Source organism: Hylaeus anthracinus, unplaced genomic scaffold (genome assembly GCF_026225885.1).
Source record: "Hylaeus anthracinus isolate JK02 unplaced genomic scaffold, UHH_iyHylAnth1.0_haploid 11989, whole genome shotgun sequence".
Classification (NCBI taxonomy): domain Eukaryota; kingdom Metazoa; phylum Arthropoda; class Insecta; order Hymenoptera; family Colletidae; genus Hylaeus; species Hylaeus anthracinus.
Genome location: NW_026534337.1, coordinates 5949163 through 5967213, shown reverse-complemented (window position 1 = coordinate 5967213; position 18051 = coordinate 5949163). Strand labels below are relative to the sequence as shown.

Here is an 18051-nt window from a genome sequence, read left to right as displayed (position 1 = left end):
CAAAGATTGGGACGAACCACATTCTTGTACGTACCTACATCTGGTCTGAATTCTACTCTTGTTAACAGGATTATTGATAAGCGAAGAGGTGGCACGGAGCAGATTTTGGTCCTGGTTGCTGCATACCGAGATATCCATGCGCCTTCGAGGTGGCAACCGAACTGACAAGTGGGTGGTTCGGGTGGCCGTCTACGAGGTGCACCTAGGCGCCTACTATATACACTATAAACTTGGGCGTTTTCCCACCGATGGCGCCACGTTTATTGTTATCCGCTCATTGACCGGCTAAGTGAGAGGAGGCCTTTCAGGATACACCCTTAGTATGTTTCTAACGATGGAATGGGTTCTTTTGATAGAATGAATCGTAAATAAATGAAAATAGTTGTGGCCCCATCTAGCATCACCATCGATCATCCGTAGTGTATTGAATTTCGAAGGAATTCTAAATTTGCTGAAATTTGAATTATTATCGAAAATAATTTTACTACTGTTCTTAGCCCTCTGGTGGTGAATATATATGGAGGTGTCGCTTTAGTCTTTTGGAGCATCTCTAACAAGATCGTAGTGACCAACTGCTCCGTTTAGAATGTATGTAATATTTTGTTCAATATCGTTGTTTCTGACGATATGTTGAATTGATTTTAGGATACGTAATAGAAATTCTGGTGTAGTATCACTTTTACTACATTGTGTTTTTTTTTTTTATTAGTTATAAGATGACATATTCAAGTTCATGGGAAGAGTTCGAGAAAGGCGCTGAGAGGTTATATCTTCAAGATCCAATAAAGGTAATTTTTAATTCAAATTTACGTTCATTATTCCATTCTTCTTATCATTATATTTTGATAATTTTCCATATTTTGCAATAGTAATGTTATACAAATTTATTTCATTCAGTAATTTGTAGAACTTTCGTAGGTTATGTAGAGAGATTGACAGTACAGCATGACACGTCACTTAGCTGATGTTAAAACGAAATTTTATTTCAACAGTTTTTTCATACTAAGAAATATAATATTCAAACTGTTCGAAATTTAGGGTGTAATTGTGTTAGGATAAAAGACAATTTTAAATTAATATTGTATAGGATTTCCATTTATTTTAATATTAGAAGACAGGTTAAATGGTAGAAATGTACACATACAAATGTCATATTTTTAATCAATTTTATGATTGTAAGTTTATAATTTATTATTTGCTTCTTTCAGACTCGGTATACAATGAAATATTGCCATAATAAAGGTATCCTATGTCTAAAACTTACAGATAATCGAACGGTAAATATTACCCTTATGTAACTTACCTTATAATTTCTTAAGACTTATTTAAATAATACAATTGTAATTTTTGCCGTAGTGTCTACAGTACAAAACAGAGATAGCACAGGACTTAAAGAAGATGGAAAAGTTTATAGGAAATCTGATGAGGCACATGGCATCGAAAGAGAGCTAAATAAAGGACTAGATAAGATTAGGGACACTATTTTTAATGAGGAATAAAAGTGCTGCGCATGTAATTCATTGTTTATGTTTCATTTCATAAGATTCAGCGACCGATGGGATTATAGATATTTAATTTGAATGAGGTATAAAAACTTCCTTAAATATACAATATGTGCATAAATGTCTATTTTATATTTATTTAAAGCTTGATGCTCATTTCGGGTGGTATCGTTGCCTCCTTGTTAAAGTTCTGAAACAGTGCAAAACAGAATGTATTATTATGTGATCAAATGTTTGTTTAAAAATAAATTTTCAAAAACAGGAATAAAACGGTGGTCTATTACAATTTACGTGAAAAATACCAATGTTTTACGGTAAGTGTAATTGTAAGTGTAATTTCTAACAATAAGTAGAATACTCAGTGGCATATACCGCGTTAGGCATTAATAAAGCAATACTTCAGTTTAATCGACTTTTTAATGGATATTATCACAACTGAGAAGCACAAAGCAATGAAAAGAAGCACTTACGATATAATGGGCTGCAGAACAGCATCCAGAGTAGTATCAACAGGATGGTAGATTTCTTGGTTTGAAGACAGTTCATAGCGTACCTCTCCCCCTAATTGCAATTGCGTCTATACCAAACAAAACTATTTTACTAATATACTATGCAGAAGATTGTATGATACAACACGCTACATTATAGGAACAGCATTTTGTTATATCGATCTCGACTTCATTACCCATTAATGAACAAAATTTAATTCAAAATGTTGATAAACAATGTAACAGAATGCTATAACTACCGAAGAAAGAAGTAGTAAACCTTAACCACATATATTTTGTATAAAGCGCTTAGTATTTCTAAAAGACTTTCACATGATAAGTGCGACTTTAATAAAAACAATTTCATCTGTAATAAATACTGTGATAATCCTTTATCGTGATAAGATTGGTGTGTATTCTTCGGTTTCCAGAGCTTATTCCACAAATCGCGTAACCACAAATCTATCAACACGCGTGATTTTTTCACGTGGAACAAAATGTACATTTTCCAATAACAAAATAATTAAATCATGTCAAGAAATACTATTTATATTACAGACTTTCTTTAAGCTTTATTTATCGATCTCTTTAATGTATATTTATTGCAAAAATAGACATAGATGGTTCGATACTTTTTATAAATTTCCATTATTTAATTCGAATTTTATATTAATACAAATAAAAATTCTACTCTTTTAAATCATTATCTTTTTTTTTAATAGTGCATTGCAAATTAATCGAATCATGTATACGTTTAGTCGACTTTTCTCATAATTCAGGGAACCCTACCTAAAACTTACTTAATACAAATGATTGTAACATCGTGATTTTCAATAAACGTATGCTTTGCGTTTATTACTCCGCAGGTAGAAAAATACACACCCATTTCATCATTAGATCCTTTGGTTATTAAGAGGAAAACAAACCACCCTACGTTATTAATTTAATCCTTGATTCTCTTTTAAAAGCGAAAAGCTTAAACTACGTGAAGCGAAAGTGTTACTCATTACTTTCCGGTGGTACAGGTTTACTTTTCGTTAAAATTGTGATCCACCATGCTTCTTTTTTTCTATACTATGCCCAAAGTATTGAGTCCCACTTGAAGCCAAAATAAACGGACTAAGTGAATGTTTGTTATAAAAGAGCAAGCGTAAAAAAAGATACGTACTACTCGGGTAGGTTTAGCGCTGTCGGCAGAGCTTGAACAGCAGCTTGAGAATTCCTGCGGTGTGCTTTCCCCGAGGCCACTGTCCACGTTACTGCCTATCAATATTCTGTTGTTTCGAGTATAATAAAAGTCCTTCCTCATATTGCACTCAGTCCTATTACCGTCGTAGTACTTAGTCTCGACTTGGCTCGGCCTCATCGGCGGCAAATTATAACTTCCGTCGCGACTATGCTGTATCACTCTTCTGTTTCTTTTGCCAACGGATCCGATCGTTCTGAAAGTGAGCCCTTGACAGTCTTCGATATCACTCGAAATTTAACGAACATCCCAGATCGGGGCACCATTATCCGATATCGATGCATGTACATATACATTATTTTAGTTTACCAAAACGAACAAAAATGCGGTTAATACATATAACTACGAGCTATGTTGCATTCCTTAGCGATACACATAATAATTGTTTTGCTTTATTTATAACAAATAACGCTAGTATTCACGCCAACAAATGTTTCATTCGTCGATCATCTTTTATGTTCGCCAATATATATATATTTAAAAAGTTTACAAGTAGTTCAACGACACACCGAACACCTAAATGGAATTCGGGCGTTCGAGTGGATTAGCACAACAACAATTTCCAAACGTTTCCCTTTTTTCCTTTTTTTAACAACGACAATACACCAATAATTTCGACGCTCCCAAAATACCGACGCGTGTTCGACGAGTACACGATGCAAAACCACACAATACACAAAAAAAAAAGAGAGAGAACTTCCAACGGGAAACACACAACGAACAAATGCTACGGTTCTGAAGACATCCACGGAACGACAACGCGCTTCCATGGAATAGCAGAAAGCGTTCAGTAGGTGCCAGCCAAGGACATAAATAAACAGGTGCGACAAGCTGTTAATCTCATCGATTTATTAAGGATCTGTCATGCTTCGAAATAAATAATAGGGGGCATGCTTATGGTAGATAATGTACATGCTCTGAATAAATAAAATTAAAAAAAAATATATGTATGTATCAAAAAAAAACCACATGCAAAGGGGGAGGATTTTAAACAATGACTACGGATCCCGTCTCATCCTCCAGTTGCGGAGGATGACTGTGGATGTTGCAGGCCGTCTTGAGATCATCGTACCTAGGCAGGGACGACGAGTCTGCGTCGTCCAATCGAGAATTGCTAGACTGTAGGGGACATTGCTGTACAATTTGCGATTGAACCACCGTGTATGGTATCTCGCGACGTTGCTGCTCGCTCATTCCTGTTGTGTCGATCAGTCCAAACTCCAAATGTCTGCGAAACGAGCCGTAACTTCAATGCGTATATACATAGTTAGCCATGCTACTTTGTATTCGAACAAAATAATAAAAATAATCAGTATTTCTTATGAGTTTGTCTCGTTTATATAGGAATTAAAATTTGTTGATACATTCAGGTTTATAGAATATTCACTGTAACAAATAAGCGTAGGTCCGAAAATCAGCTGTTATTTATGACAGAATGAAAAATTAATTCGTTGCTTTATTCGGTTGAGGCGTTAGTCATTTCATGTTAAGTATTTTATAGGTTTCATTTGTTTATTAATTCTTTGCACTCTAGATATGACGACTTTTATTTACGGTAGGTTTCGTTGAACCTTGATGCGTCGATAGGAATATCGATCCTTGAATAGGTTCTTAAGCTTTTAAGAAGTGTAAAATGGTAAATTTTAAAATGACGAAAAGAGTTTTTTTCTTTTGAAATTCTTGGCACCCCATAGAAACAGATTCCTATAGTGAAATCAGTTTAAATAAAGACGAATTTGATTTTACATTTTACATTACATCAAGGAAAAATTCCTCGTCTACAAAATATGGAATCCATTGATAAAAATTTTCTTTTCGAAATATAATGGTACAACAACTTGTGTTTAAAATCATTTTATACTAACTATAAAAGTTTATAAAATCGCCTGAGCGTGCTATTACGCCCTCGCAAACATGCCATACAGTGCAAAGAGCTAATACTTTAAAGGACATAAAAAAATCATCCTACAATTAAAAGTAATTAGTTTTCGAGCCCATGATCATTATAGCCACACTTAATTGGTCCTTTAAGACCACACCTTTTCTATAAAGATATCAATAAAGTATCCTGTCTCTTTATTTCAATAAATATTCTAACGTAGCTACAACAAAAATTAGGCCATCTTTAACCCATTTACTGACAACTACGAAATATCTTGTAGTTTACGCTACAAATTTCGATTGATTGCAATTGGTCATTGAATAAATGTATAGCCGTTTAAATGGGAAATTATTAGAATAGATAATACTATATTTCTAAATCAACAAATTTAAATTTTACCGCACAGAGCAAACCGATTTAAATTTGCCTGACAGTGAATGGGTTAAAATTTTATCTATTTCCTGCATTTTATAAAACATACTTCCTAAGCTCGTCTGGCAGTTGTTGCTTCTGGGAAGGACTCCGATGTCTACTCCTATGCCTCCTTCTAGGTTCTGTATGGCTCACCTATTACATCATTATCGCTTTAGTTACATGTTTCAATAAAAAAAAAAAAGATACAAGCGACGCTACACGAGACAGATAACGCAAGGGGGGTTTCTGAAGAGTCCTTTTATAATTGAATGTGCGAAATCACGTTGTTATTCGAACTTACGACAGCTCGTTGGACTCCTTCGCCCTTCCGCTTCTGCGCTTCCCTCCATTGCGGTTCGGAGTCCACCAATTCGTGTCTGAAAGTATTCACGTACAAATGTCGTAACGAGCATTAAAGCAGTGATTCTTAATCGCTACGATACACCACCGTGAGATGTAATAGATTTTTATTTTGTGTGGTTTTTTGAAATTGTTTATATAATTAATGCATATTTTACTACTCGTTAACAAGTCAATTCAATAATTCGTTGTTTCTGGTTTTCTTATTCTGAGGAAGACTCAGAAATAATTTAAATTGTAAGATTAGAAAAGTATTTGTTATAATAACAATTAACATGGAATGTTACTTTATTCGTGTTACTTCGTGAAGATTATAGATTTTTATTCTACGTTAAAAAGTATTACTCAGGAAAGAGAGATTATTTAATGTAACAATAATTAATATAGAATATTACTTCATTTATATTTATTATTTGGAAAAAAATGATGAATACCATTATCATTTGATGTTATAAATTATTACTTGGAAGAGAAAGATTTTTCTCCATGAAAGAGAAAATACGTGGATTATTACTATAAATATAATAATCAAAGGTAAACTTAAATAAAGGAATAAAATTAAATTCACTGCATAAATTAGTAATTACAATTGCATTTGAAAAAGATATTTGTCGTTAAGGTAATATCCTAAAAAGCTCTTGCAATCGATAGTAAGAAAATGATTACTCCTACCTCTAATAAATTCAAATCAATGATAATAAATTACTCGTCCAATATATGTATATATAAATAAATATGTACATAATGATCATGACACTAATATGAGCTTAAACCGATTAAGAACCACTGTAACTAGAGTGTGGCTTAATTCGGGAACGCCATCGCGCATTATGAGTAGACGGTGATAAATTAAATTTGAATCGTACACTTTTGTCAAGCTGTGATTACGGAGACCGGTCTTTACGCGTTCATTTTTCATTGAATAACGCGAAAGCATCATCAGGAGAATTTCGTTGCTCGCGGTTGATACTTCCCGAGCGCGTCGTCATTAAAATAATTATCACCTTTACGCACTTTATGTACCCTACCGTGAGAGTATAATGAGTACGAGGGCTTCTTTCCCGTCTTCACGGTCGACGAACCCAGCCAAGACGTTCTAGCAAGTTGTTTCATTTTCACATGACCGTCTAAGGAACCTTTATTACTCCAATTAATTACCAATTAAGTCGGAACGTGCATCTAAGACGCTCAATCGACTTAATGCACCATAGAAGACAACGGGGTCGGCTAAATCGGTGTTGTTCGAGACCCGGTCTCTTTACAATTAAGATATTTGATTGTTTGATAGAACAATGTACGAAAATGGCCGGTTTTGGTGCTCGTCGGAAGAGAAACACTTTTACGTAATGTGTGCATATACTTCTCGAGAAACCAGGAAACAATTGTTATTTAATCGACGTGTGGTGGGAAAGTTGTAATAAATATGTTTGAAATCCATTCTTGTATTTTTCATGTAGTGGTTTTCAAAATAATTAACCCTTTCGGTACGAACGCCGGATATATCCGGCATCCATCCAATAACATTATATATTACTTATATAATTACCTCGTACAGCGGGAAAAATATTATCTCAAATTAGAAAAAAAATAATAGCAGTATACACACTTTTATACTTATATTAAAATAAAATAGATAAATAATACGTGAGTTATACTGCCATGATATTCCTACTACAACTATAAACTTTTAAATGTATTTATTACAACGTCCCAATCACATATGGATGAAATAAAAATTCTTAGGGTGTTAAATAATCGTTCCTTTTCCCCGAAAGTAAAAAAACGCCCAATTTCGACCGTTTTCCTTTGGAGAATAGTCAAATGTGAATAACTATACCTAGAAGATCGAGAACCTCTGTGCTTCCTGCGGTGCTTACGATGGCCTGACCTGGTCTCCGAGCCTCTCGAGAGCTCGGATTCGCAATCAGAGTGGCGACTATGTCTCCGATGACTATGACTATGACTTCTTCTACGATGACCACCGCGACTATGACTGTCCCCTGAACTTTGGCTCTCTACAGAGCTGCTCCGTCGCTGGAGCCTGCTTAAGAGCTGAAAATCAAACAGAGAATCGTTTTAATATAAATATCAATTAAATAAAAATACAGTCTGACAATAATATACATTATTAGGTCTACACAAAGGGTTTTATAATTTTCACCTAGTAATTTATCTAAACCAATGATCGTGTAAAACAAAAATATGGCTCAGTGAATTAATAATTAGGTAGAAGATAGTGGATAAACATGGCATGGGAAAGATTCGAAAGGACGGAAGTACGGTTCTACATTTACTCCTCGTATGCAACGTTGGTTAATGATTAACCCTAGGATGACTCGAGTCTGAGACTTGGGGTCATTTGCTGCCCTCGGGAACTTAAGAATCCATTAGTGCATAATGAAGTTAGTGGGAATGACTGTCGAGCGAATGGAAAAGTAAAATCTGCCAATTTAATGTAGAAGTTTATCATATGTTTATCATAAGTGATGATTAATGAATAAAGCCCAACAAATTGGCGTGAGAAGCTTTGTGAAAACTATGAAATTAATTTAAAAATAATGATACAAAGGTTGAATTGTTATATGTCTGTAGGTATTCAAATTATATGTAATTAAGAAATAGATTAATTTTGTTTGTTATATTGAACAACAATAGTATAAGATGCAATTATTTATTTATTAACAATAATGTTTCAAGTATTAATTGTTCTTATTACTTAAATATTTAATTCTTATTTTCGTATTGTTTTGATAATTTCTACATCCAAATTTATTTCAAGGTTTATTAATAAGTACCTGAAGAGTGCCGCGCAATTTATATGTCGAAATACTGTGGTTAATAATTAATTTAAAAGCGCATCTTTATATCATGCAATACTTATACATGCAAATGCTGATTGATTTCTGACAAAGCATCGTTGAAGAAAGCCAAAATAAAGGGAAGTAAACTAAGTGTGTTGAGTCGATGAAGACCCCAAAAGTCTCAGAGTTAAAAAAAGACGTTCTCAGAAGGATTGTAAAAGATGGTGGGAAGTAGTTGAGTGATGACAATCCAAGTACAAAAAATTATGGTTGGAATCTGGTCAACCGATTGCAAAGACGGCTCTGCGAAATGTAGCCAGATGGCGAGCACCTGGTTACATCAGATGGCTGCCCTGTTTAACTAATATCTGAAGCCTGGTGAAACTGGAAATCCAGTTCAGGAAATCCTGAATGTGAAGCCCCTGTTATAGACTCTCGTATGGGAATCAAGTTTTTAGAAGACGTTCGTAATTTCTACTTGAAGGATGTTGCTATTATCATTTACTACATATTAAAAACAAAACCAACATTGTCACAATGACTGCTGAACCGTGGTATCTCGGTTAAATAGCGATTGTTAAACAGCCTTAAGAATAGGTCAGACTCTTTTCATTATGTCTTATCTAAGACGTCATCACATGCAAACAGTATAGGAAGTCAACGTCCTGTGAAAGTTAGAGAATAAATTTCTATTATTATAATACCAAACAAAGAGTTGCTCTACTTGTTCAGACTATTGTTTTTATACTGTTCTATCATTTCACGAGGACTTATTTAGTTTCTTTTTCTACTCAAATGACGTGACTAAGTACTTGAAGACGGATAAAGTCGACAGCTAATCCTGATTTTACTTTGAAAAAATGTTAACACAACATACAAACAATAAAATAAGACGAAGACCTTTGCATAGTTTTAATAAAGAAGTACTTTAACCATTTGCATTCGGAGTCATCGCTTTGCAAAATGTGCGAACTGAAATTGCGACTATTAAATAGCGTAACTTTGAAACCATGTAATGTAATGTCTACCTAATTCACATATGTACACATACACATAAACAGGTGAAGTTTAATCTGGCACATAACATTTTGCCAAAATATTTGATTTTATCAGAAGAATTTTTATTTGAGAAAAGCCGCCAGGATTTATGACTAATAAGAATTTTAATAAATAAAAGATCCATATAATCACTAAGAAAATTTGCAAGGCTCACGTTACAGGCAAAGCATCCGAATGCAAAGGGTTGAAAATGTATTATACAGATATACAGTGGGTGTAGAAAGTATTCGTACACTGATCAATTTCCAAAAAATCTGTGTAAAATTGTAATTTATTAACTTATTTTTTGTAAACAATGACATTCTACATATTCTCGGAAGTCTTTAAGATAGATATAGTCCAAACAACATTTACTAGTTAATGTAATTTGTGAAATTAACAAAAAAATGCGAAAAGTGGGTAAAAGTATAGAAGCAATCAGTATTTGTACGATTCTTATGACGAACCATTTACAATAGAATTTGAACGTAAACACATTAATTTATTGCTCCGTACGAATTAGAAAACATCAAATTTCCAGTAAAATACTTTTAAACAGTTGTCCGAATACTTATTGCTTCAACATTTCTATCGATTAATTGTTTTTTTTTTTGTTAATTTCACAAATTACATTAACTAGTAAATGTTGTTTGGACTATATCTATCTTAAAGACTTCCGAGAATATGTAGAATGTCATTGTTTACAAAAAAAGAAGCTAATAAACTACAATTTCACACAAAAGTTTTTTGGGAAATTGATCGGCATACGAATACATTCTACATCCACTGTATCTTAATAAATTATGAATTTTAAAAACGTACTGCCGGTGCCGTTCCCGCGGAGCGGACGGACCGAGGACTAGACGAAGTATAAAGACCCCGAGGTTGGCTCTGGGTCCAAGGCGCGCTCCTGGTGCTCCTGGGACTCGAGTTGTTCACCTGCCTAGCGTTTTGGGTGCTGCACAGAATGTTCCCGCTCGGTGGAATACTGCCTGGATTAGCGTTCACGGTGGCAGGTGTCTCCACGAAAGGGCCGACCATTTCTTGGCCCTCCACCACTCGTCGTTGCGCTCTACGGCTAGGAGTCCTCTGGAATATCGGCGGCGGATTCCGTCTGATCACCGTGTGCTTCTCCGATCCAGACGGAGGACTGTACGAACGAAAACGTGAGTAAGGGCTCAGAGGCGGTGGTCCAGTAGCCATCAGACGGAAGAACGCTTGGTGCTCCAGGCAACATTTCCACAGATGTCTGCACGCTCCCTTCGACGGTGTCTCGAAACCGTGCGTCCTCTCCTCGGAGTTCTTTTCGCTGACCCTCAGCATGAAGTATCTACCCTGGAAAGTGGTGCAAGAGTATTTTGAGAATTACATGCAAGTAACGACGTTCAATAAATAGATAGGTAGATAGTTCAAACGTTGATGATTAGGATAATATACGTTTCGACATATACTTTAGGTTTTTTTGGCATACTGTAAATATTAGGTCATTCTATAAGTTTATGCTGAAAACTGGTATCAATATTTAATGAAAAAACTACAGAAATTTTATAATGACTATGTCATAATGGCGAGAAAACATTGTAAAATGAGAGACATCACCTTTTTTTTGTAACACTTAAAAGTATATTTTTTCACATATTAATTTGCGTAGCAGAAGTATAAGTGGCATAAGCTTTTAGGATGACCTAATATTGGGTTGTCTGGCAAGTCCATATCGATTTTTGGTAGGTGGTATAGATCTGAATATATAGGTATGGTTGAAAACAAATAACATGTATAGATCCCTTAAAAGGTGGAAAGGTTGTGGAGAAAAATGGTGCCTATACAATTCAATACATATGTATTAAAGTTCAAATGTGTTGTTGAATTTTTCTTAATAATTGGCACGAACTTTCTGGACAACCTAATATAATCTAATACAATGATACATAAATTGAGTAAGTAAGATAAAGTTGAGAAAAGATGGAAAAACTGGTTAAAGCCTATGATGTACTAAATAATAATTAAATAACAGGCAACCTTCGATCAGTGAAAAAATGTTTAATTTCCATCCCTTTTCCTTTTTTTTAAATGCATTTCACACTTTAATTTATAAGGTTTGTTCTCTTTTAATTCATGGGCTTTTAAAAATTGGTATAAACAGGGTAAGATATAGTCAAGAAAAATGTAGCTAGTCGAAACTTATGATGTTCTAAATAATAATGCATGTACCTGTTTTCTTTTAATCTCCTTTAGTTTTTTTAAATATAAGATATACCATACGGTAATTTATAGCACGTGCAAAAGTATATAACTACCACTAAACTTGCTCATTTAATTAACCAGCCCTCACAAATTAATGTAACAATGCACATAAAACAATATACATATACAAACTATATCGCTTGTTCATTCAGGTAATGAAATTCTCAGAAATTGCGTAAGACGTCTACCAACCTTATAATAGATTTTGTTGATCCGAGGCCAGTAGTAATTTCCCACTTTGGTCTTGTTGCGCAACAATATAATCCCGCTGGGTGTTAGGCCCAAGAAGTATTCCACGCTGTCCTCGCCCTGTGGATCAGGATTAAAGAGGTTTCACAAATTATCCCTACTCAAGGGATCTATAGTATTTTTAAATGAGAAAAGTAAATACACACCAACACAGGATGTAAATCGACCCCATACATTTCGAGCCATTTCACCTTGTCCAGGTAATTTAGCTCCGCCGCCGATGGTAATTGACCTCTGGAAAGGATGTCATTATTACTATCTAATTTACTGCCATTGTTACTGGCATACATTACGAATTCACACGGTAGACTTATGCGCTATCCGAAACAATTAGATCACGTGCCTGAACAAACTCGAGGGAATGAATTGAATAAAATAGAAACAGAATGCATTTAACCTTCTTGAATTAAAGTGTAACAATCAAGACATCATTGCGAGAAATTATATGTACTAAATCTATTGTTTTTATGATGATATTTTCTTCCAACTATATATTGCGAATGATTTAATTTCTGCAAGAAAGACTGTAGAATCCAGAAATAATTAAATTATATTCTTTATATAATTCTGATTCTCAAAAGTGATATTATTCTGAGAAACGCTTGGCATTTTCCAGAAAATTTAAATGCTACTGAAATATTCGGATGATAATTAATTCGAGGTGAAGATGTATATGTTAATAGTTTTAGTTGTTAGAATAAATACTTTGCTGTGTAGCGAAGTTTTTTTTTAACGAAAAAGTCGTTAATTTAAGAATCATAAAGGTACTTCGATAATGGTCATTGACACTTACACAAGAGTTTTATGAAGTTCCACTATACGGTTCTCCAATTCTGTAGTTTGATTGGCTAAGAATCGAAATTCGGTCACGTAGCCTAAGGAGTGTCTCCTTGGATCGTAATCCCCGAGTTCCGCTGGAACAAACAAAACAAACTTAGTTTTTTACGATTTCATTTCATATTTTATTCATAAAAAGTGTATTCAATTTTATATTATTCGATAAATTAATCCTTTTTCTCATTTCATGTAAGAAATCAATTAATTCCATTTATCCTATAACAGACTCTATATATAATTATTTTCATCGTCCTATTCACTAAATACGTTTTTATTTATTCCATTCGATAAATTAATTATTTCCATGTATTCTATGCAAAAAAATGGTCAGAGTAAATTATTCAAAAAAACTTTAGAACTACACTCTGAAAAATTGATCAGTAACATAAATCCTAAATTACAGTTACAATTTCAGTTCTACACAAAATAATATTCATATACCTTAAAATTCTAATTGAAGATTACCTCGAACCAATAAATCAAAATGAAGGAGTATCCAAGAAAATTAAGATTTTCGATAACCCAGAGAAATCCATCGTTCCAGAATCATTTCTTTATCATCATTCGTTTCACGTAGAAAATTTGTAATCACATGCAGAGTCTTGTACGCTGTACAAATTCTGCGAGTTCAATAGTAATGTAATTCACGTCCGTTACACGCGGCGCACCGCAAGTAATCGTCGTTTTCTCTGTGTATAACAGCTTCTTTTTATGAATTTATGTACGTATAAGGAATTCATCCAGAATTTATTCGCAACGTATTAAGTAAATCGTTCCATAACACGCATTCCTACAGCCGGATGCTAGCACGCACGAAAGTACTCTCATCCTGCAATTCTCGTATGTGTAACTCATGCCTCCGTTTTTTGCGACCCCCTTCTCTATCGTCTTTATTTACTATCACGTCGTTGCATAAGTCTTGCACGTCGATTCCTCATGGCATACAAGACCATCTCAATACTTTTATACGCTACAGAAAAATGAGTTGAAAGTGAGATAACGTTGAATCGATTGAATCGACATCACAAGATAAAATTTTAGTTGCGTAGGTATCAGACTTACTATCTCAAACAAAGTAGGTAGGAATAATGCATTACCTAGTATATTGTTTGTTACATTACAAATTCGATATGTTTGACCCTTTTGCACTCGGATGTCCTCCATAAGGGAACATCGTAAATCTAACAAATTTTGTTAGTAACACCATCAAGGATTTACGTTTACACTGGTGTTACCGATTCAAGAAAGCTAGAAGAATTTATAATCAAGTTTAATAATACCAAACACGACACGTTTCCAAAGTTAGACTATTTTATGTAATGCGATTGCTGTTCGCATGTATTGCAACGAGATGGTGCAGAGTGCAAAGGGCTAATAAATAAAATTTACACTTCTGTTAGACAGAATATACGTTCTAACAGATCACACGATAAAAAGTGTATAAACTGCATTATGGTCAGGTATACATTGTAATAATGAATAAAGTACTATAGTGTCCGAATATTAATACGAGTATGTAACATACCCAAACTTGGTGGTATGGGGAATTCTATCTAAGAGACGTTGAACCACGCTTCTTAGACATCAACGTCGACAGATTCAATCGATATTCTCTTCAAGCTTGATACTCGTTCGTTGTTATGTATTTCCGCTACGCCCGAGGTAACCAACTGGTTTCTTTTTTCATTTTTTGGATGATAGTACACATTTCGAGAATGTTACGTCAAATGTTCAGAAAGAGATCTCTGGACTTGCTAGAGTTACAATCTCGAGTGCGGAGTAGTATTAAGCGCGTTTTCAATTTGTTTCACCGCTTTCTGAGAAAACTATGGGTTCCATCTACATGGTTCAAATCTCATTCTCTTCAGAACGTTAAGTTTCATGGCCTGACATAGCCGTTCTTGTGAAGATTGTTTTCTTGTATGTTTTTGTTTTAAATAAATAAGAAACAATTTCGCGAAAAATTCAGAAATATTGTTTCAAAGACCCGTCATTTTCTACTTTGTTGGCACTGAAAGGGTTAAACATACCTAAAATATGCTCAAAGATAAGAAAACTTTAAGTAAACTCCTCTGTGTAAAAAAATATCTCGAGAAACACTTAATACTTAATCCTCTAATGTGATTTCCTCCCTTCAGATAAAAAATATTTTTATCTAGCACCCCCAAACATCCCAAAATTCCTAAATAATATCCTCTCCATCCTCGAGGTGCTGTTTTCCCCAGACAGAAGTGGTCCAAACAACCACGTCCAGCGTGGCCACGTGACGCAATCGAGATCCCAGAGGACAATTACTGGTATCTGATTCGCGTCGTGGATTCTCCGCTGGTCGGGAATTCGGTTCCTTCGCCAACCCTGTCCCTTCGCACTCCCCTCGTTGTTGTCGCCCGTCTACTCCCACAGGGTACACCGACAGAAATGCCCTCCAGAAATCATCCTAGTCGGTTAATTGAATCACCGACTTTGATGAATATCGGCTCCGACCGGTGGGTAGGGCACTTTATTTTCCCGCTGGTTTCTCGTTCCTGTCGTCCACGGAAGAAAGAACCATACACCTTGTCGTCGTCGGCTTCTTGCATGCTCGCTCGGTCGTGTAATTGCGAGACCGCCGGTCGGGGACCGCGGAACGATCGGTCGAGCCGCGTTATGCACGAAACGCGGCATAGTTATCGGGTCCCCAGGCTCTCGGTTCGATGAAGCCGTCGGAAAAGGGATCGTTATGGATGGAAAATGTCCGCGTACCGACGTCCGATCTTTCAAAGAATTGTCTAGAGTCGAAGAAAGGGAACGGGAGGAATGTAACTCGATCGATAGATGCCAATCGGTCACGGTGCGTAATCGGAATCTCTCGATTCCCGTTCTAATGAGTCGTCATTCTGATTCTTGATTGATGGAGATTACCAATTCAACCGGCTATAGGCAGACGAGCCTAATTGAGCGATAAGAAATCGCTACTGGGTCGAAGAATTACACTGGAATGCCCATAGTTTGTATTAGGTGTAGAAATTAATCCTGTGCCCTTACTAAAGTAAACTTATCTTTTATTTACGAATAATGCTTTTATTTATGTATGAAGAAAATATATGACTCAGTCGCACATTCGAAGAGGGCACATATGTGGTTGTAAAAAGAAAATGGCGAGTAAATGTTCCTACTTTAAACTTCAATCATAAATGATTTAATGTAAAAGCACACGATTAATTTCTACGTTAAGATATTTTCAAGTACACTTATAATGTGTTGGAGGAATAACAAAAGGCAAAATTTGATGACTGCTAGACTTTGTATATGCTAGATGTACATTTCCGAAGATTATTGTATATTATAATGGCCATCAGGTTGAGACTTAATGCGACAAAATGATGAGTAAATATTTCTACTTGAGTTATAAATATATGAATGTAAAGGCACAGAATTCATTTTTACACCTAATAAATTATTGGTAAATGTTGTTTATTGTCTTGGCAAGTCGTAAATGGGATGGGAACAGAACTAGAAATGTTTATATTTGGTCTTTTTTTATCCAAGATCCTAGTTCAGCTCAATTCCTATTTGATGTTGTTTTTTGTGTATTTTGCAAATTGGCGTTTCTATTTTATTCAATGGTACTGTTGCTGTTTCTTTGGCGTATTTCATCGTAATACAAATTATGTTTGGCTATTAAACAAGATTCCACGGTGGAATCATTGATAAATACTAATAATGGATACCAGTCAGCTGTATATCCCCATCAAAGTTTCATATTTCATGAACGATCTTGCTCGTTATAAATGCAATATGGGTTGCATGTGCAGGAATACCGACTAATTAATATCCCCGGAATGCGGTTTATGCCAATCACTCTCGACATCGTATCGCGCCCTTAAGGCAGTCTCCTGGGTATGCTTTACAAGCAAGTCAAGAATGAAATGCCAAATCTGGTCGTTTTACATCACTTAGGGTTAAACAAATGAAACATCGAAATTAAATTAATTTGTTCACTGCCACCTTTTTATATGAGCAGCTACATTTGAATAAATACTTGATAATAAGATTTAATTTTCACTTAGACAGAATTTGATAGTCTAATCTGTGAATTGGCCAATTAAGGTTAGACATAAGTCATTTGAAAATAAGAGTAGGATTGCCATTCATTTTGATTTTGGGTAAAATATGTATGAATAAATGCGAAAATATTGAAAAGGATATTATTAACAGTGTTTAAGAAAAAAATTCACGATCAAACATTTTCATTTTAGCATGTCAAAGTAAAATTAACCCTTCACAACCCTGTAAAGCCTCTAAAGTCACATTCTCGCTATCTATTTTTTCAAAGTATAATTCTTTTTATCAATATAAATCAATTGTGCATTTAAAATAATATGTTACAATCTTCAAGACAATAAAATAAAACACAATTTGGAGGAACCCAATGTTTAAAATTTACCTTTTGATTTACGTCCACTTAAGCTAGTTACATTTCTAAACTTTAAGAAATAAATTACATTAATACCTTGTTTTTTGTATAATTCTCACGATTTGATGCGTACAGCACCATAAATAATGCATTAAAAATTAGCAAACGTTAAAAAGCCAGCCTGTGACTACGAATTAGCACTTGAATAAAAAATTCTTTAACTTTCATCGGTGAATGTACATTCAGTAGCCATTTCTATGCGCTAAAAGCGGCTACACTGCATACAAGTAAGAGAAACCAGGCGTAAGAACGGCAGATAATAGAACAATAATAAACGTAGAAGACAATGAAGCTTCGGGGTACGATCCCATTATCCGAGCCTCGATGAAGCGTCTTCGAATTTCCATCGTACGGCCCCGCGGTGGCGTGGGGGGTGTTGGAAGGTCTCGAGAAACGATGAAACTAAATTAATTCACGAAATGAAACAACGCCCTAAAAATGAGTCTACCCGAGTGAAAGAGTGCTGGGCAAGGAAATGCGCAGGAATAATGGGATCTGCTCGAGAGACTTCCGAGAAGAAAGAATGCCCAAGGT

The 18051-nt window shown here is 34.9% G+C and overlaps 2 protein-coding genes across 3 annotated transcripts in view; one reads left to right on the top strand and one right to left on the bottom strand.

Moving 5' to 3' along the window:
* Positions 1-517: 517 nt before the first annotated feature.
* Positions 518-1772, top strand: LOC128888112 (signal recognition particle 9 kDa protein). 2 transcript variants are annotated; one of them, XM_054144759.1, is made up of 4 exons: positions 518-588; positions 710-788; positions 1209-1277; positions 1357-1772. In XM_054144759.1, exons 2-4 carry the CDS (start codon positions 717-719, stop codon positions 1450-1452), a joined length of 237 nt encoding a protein of 78 aa, XP_054000734.1. In that variant the 5' UTR covers positions 518-588; positions 710-716; the 3' UTR covers positions 1453-1772. The 2 variants fall into 2 exon arrangements, with proteins under 2 accessions (XP_054000734.1, XP_054000735.1); XM_054144760.1 differs by lacking the exon at positions 518-588 and having other exon boundaries at positions 595-788.
* LOC128888013 (band 4.1-like protein 4) overlaps positions 1512-18051 on the bottom strand; it is a 128242-nt gene continuing 111702 nt past the window's right edge. The window contains exons 6-16 of the mRNA XM_054144594.1: positions 13018-13138; positions 12371-12458; positions 12168-12284; positions 10554-11066; positions 7730-7944; positions 5834-5909; positions 5600-5685; positions 4309-4464; positions 3159-3432; positions 1973-2079; positions 1512-1692 (exon numbers count right to left, since the gene is read on the bottom strand). Coding sequence (XP_054000569.1) covers positions 1656-1692; positions 1973-2079; positions 3159-3432; positions 4309-4464; positions 5600-5685; positions 5834-5909; positions 7730-7944; positions 10554-11066; positions 12168-12284; positions 12371-12458; positions 13018-13138 — 1790 coding nt within the window. The 3' untranslated portion in view covers positions 1512-1655. The remainder of the gene's footprint in view (positions 1693-1972; positions 2080-3158; positions 3433-4308; positions 4465-5599; positions 5686-5833; positions 5910-7729; positions 7945-10553; positions 11067-12167; positions 12285-12370; positions 12459-13017; positions 13139-18051) is intronic.

What these genes read in the sequence shown, in the direction of transcription:
- LOC128888112 (XM_054144759.1), top strand. Translation starts at nt 717, where the DNA reads ATGACATATTCAAGTTCATGGGAAGAGTTCGAGAAAGGCGCTGAGAGG. An exon ending in ATCTTCAAGATCCAATAAAG is followed by an intron (nt 789 to 1,208) that starts GTAATTTTTAAT and finishes TGCTTCTTTCAG; the next exon opens with ACTCGGTATACAATGAAATA. An exon ending in AACTTACAGATAATCGAACG is followed by an intron (nt 1,278 to 1,356) that starts GTAAATATTACC and finishes TTTTTGCCGTAG; the next exon opens with TGTCTACAGTACAAAACAGA.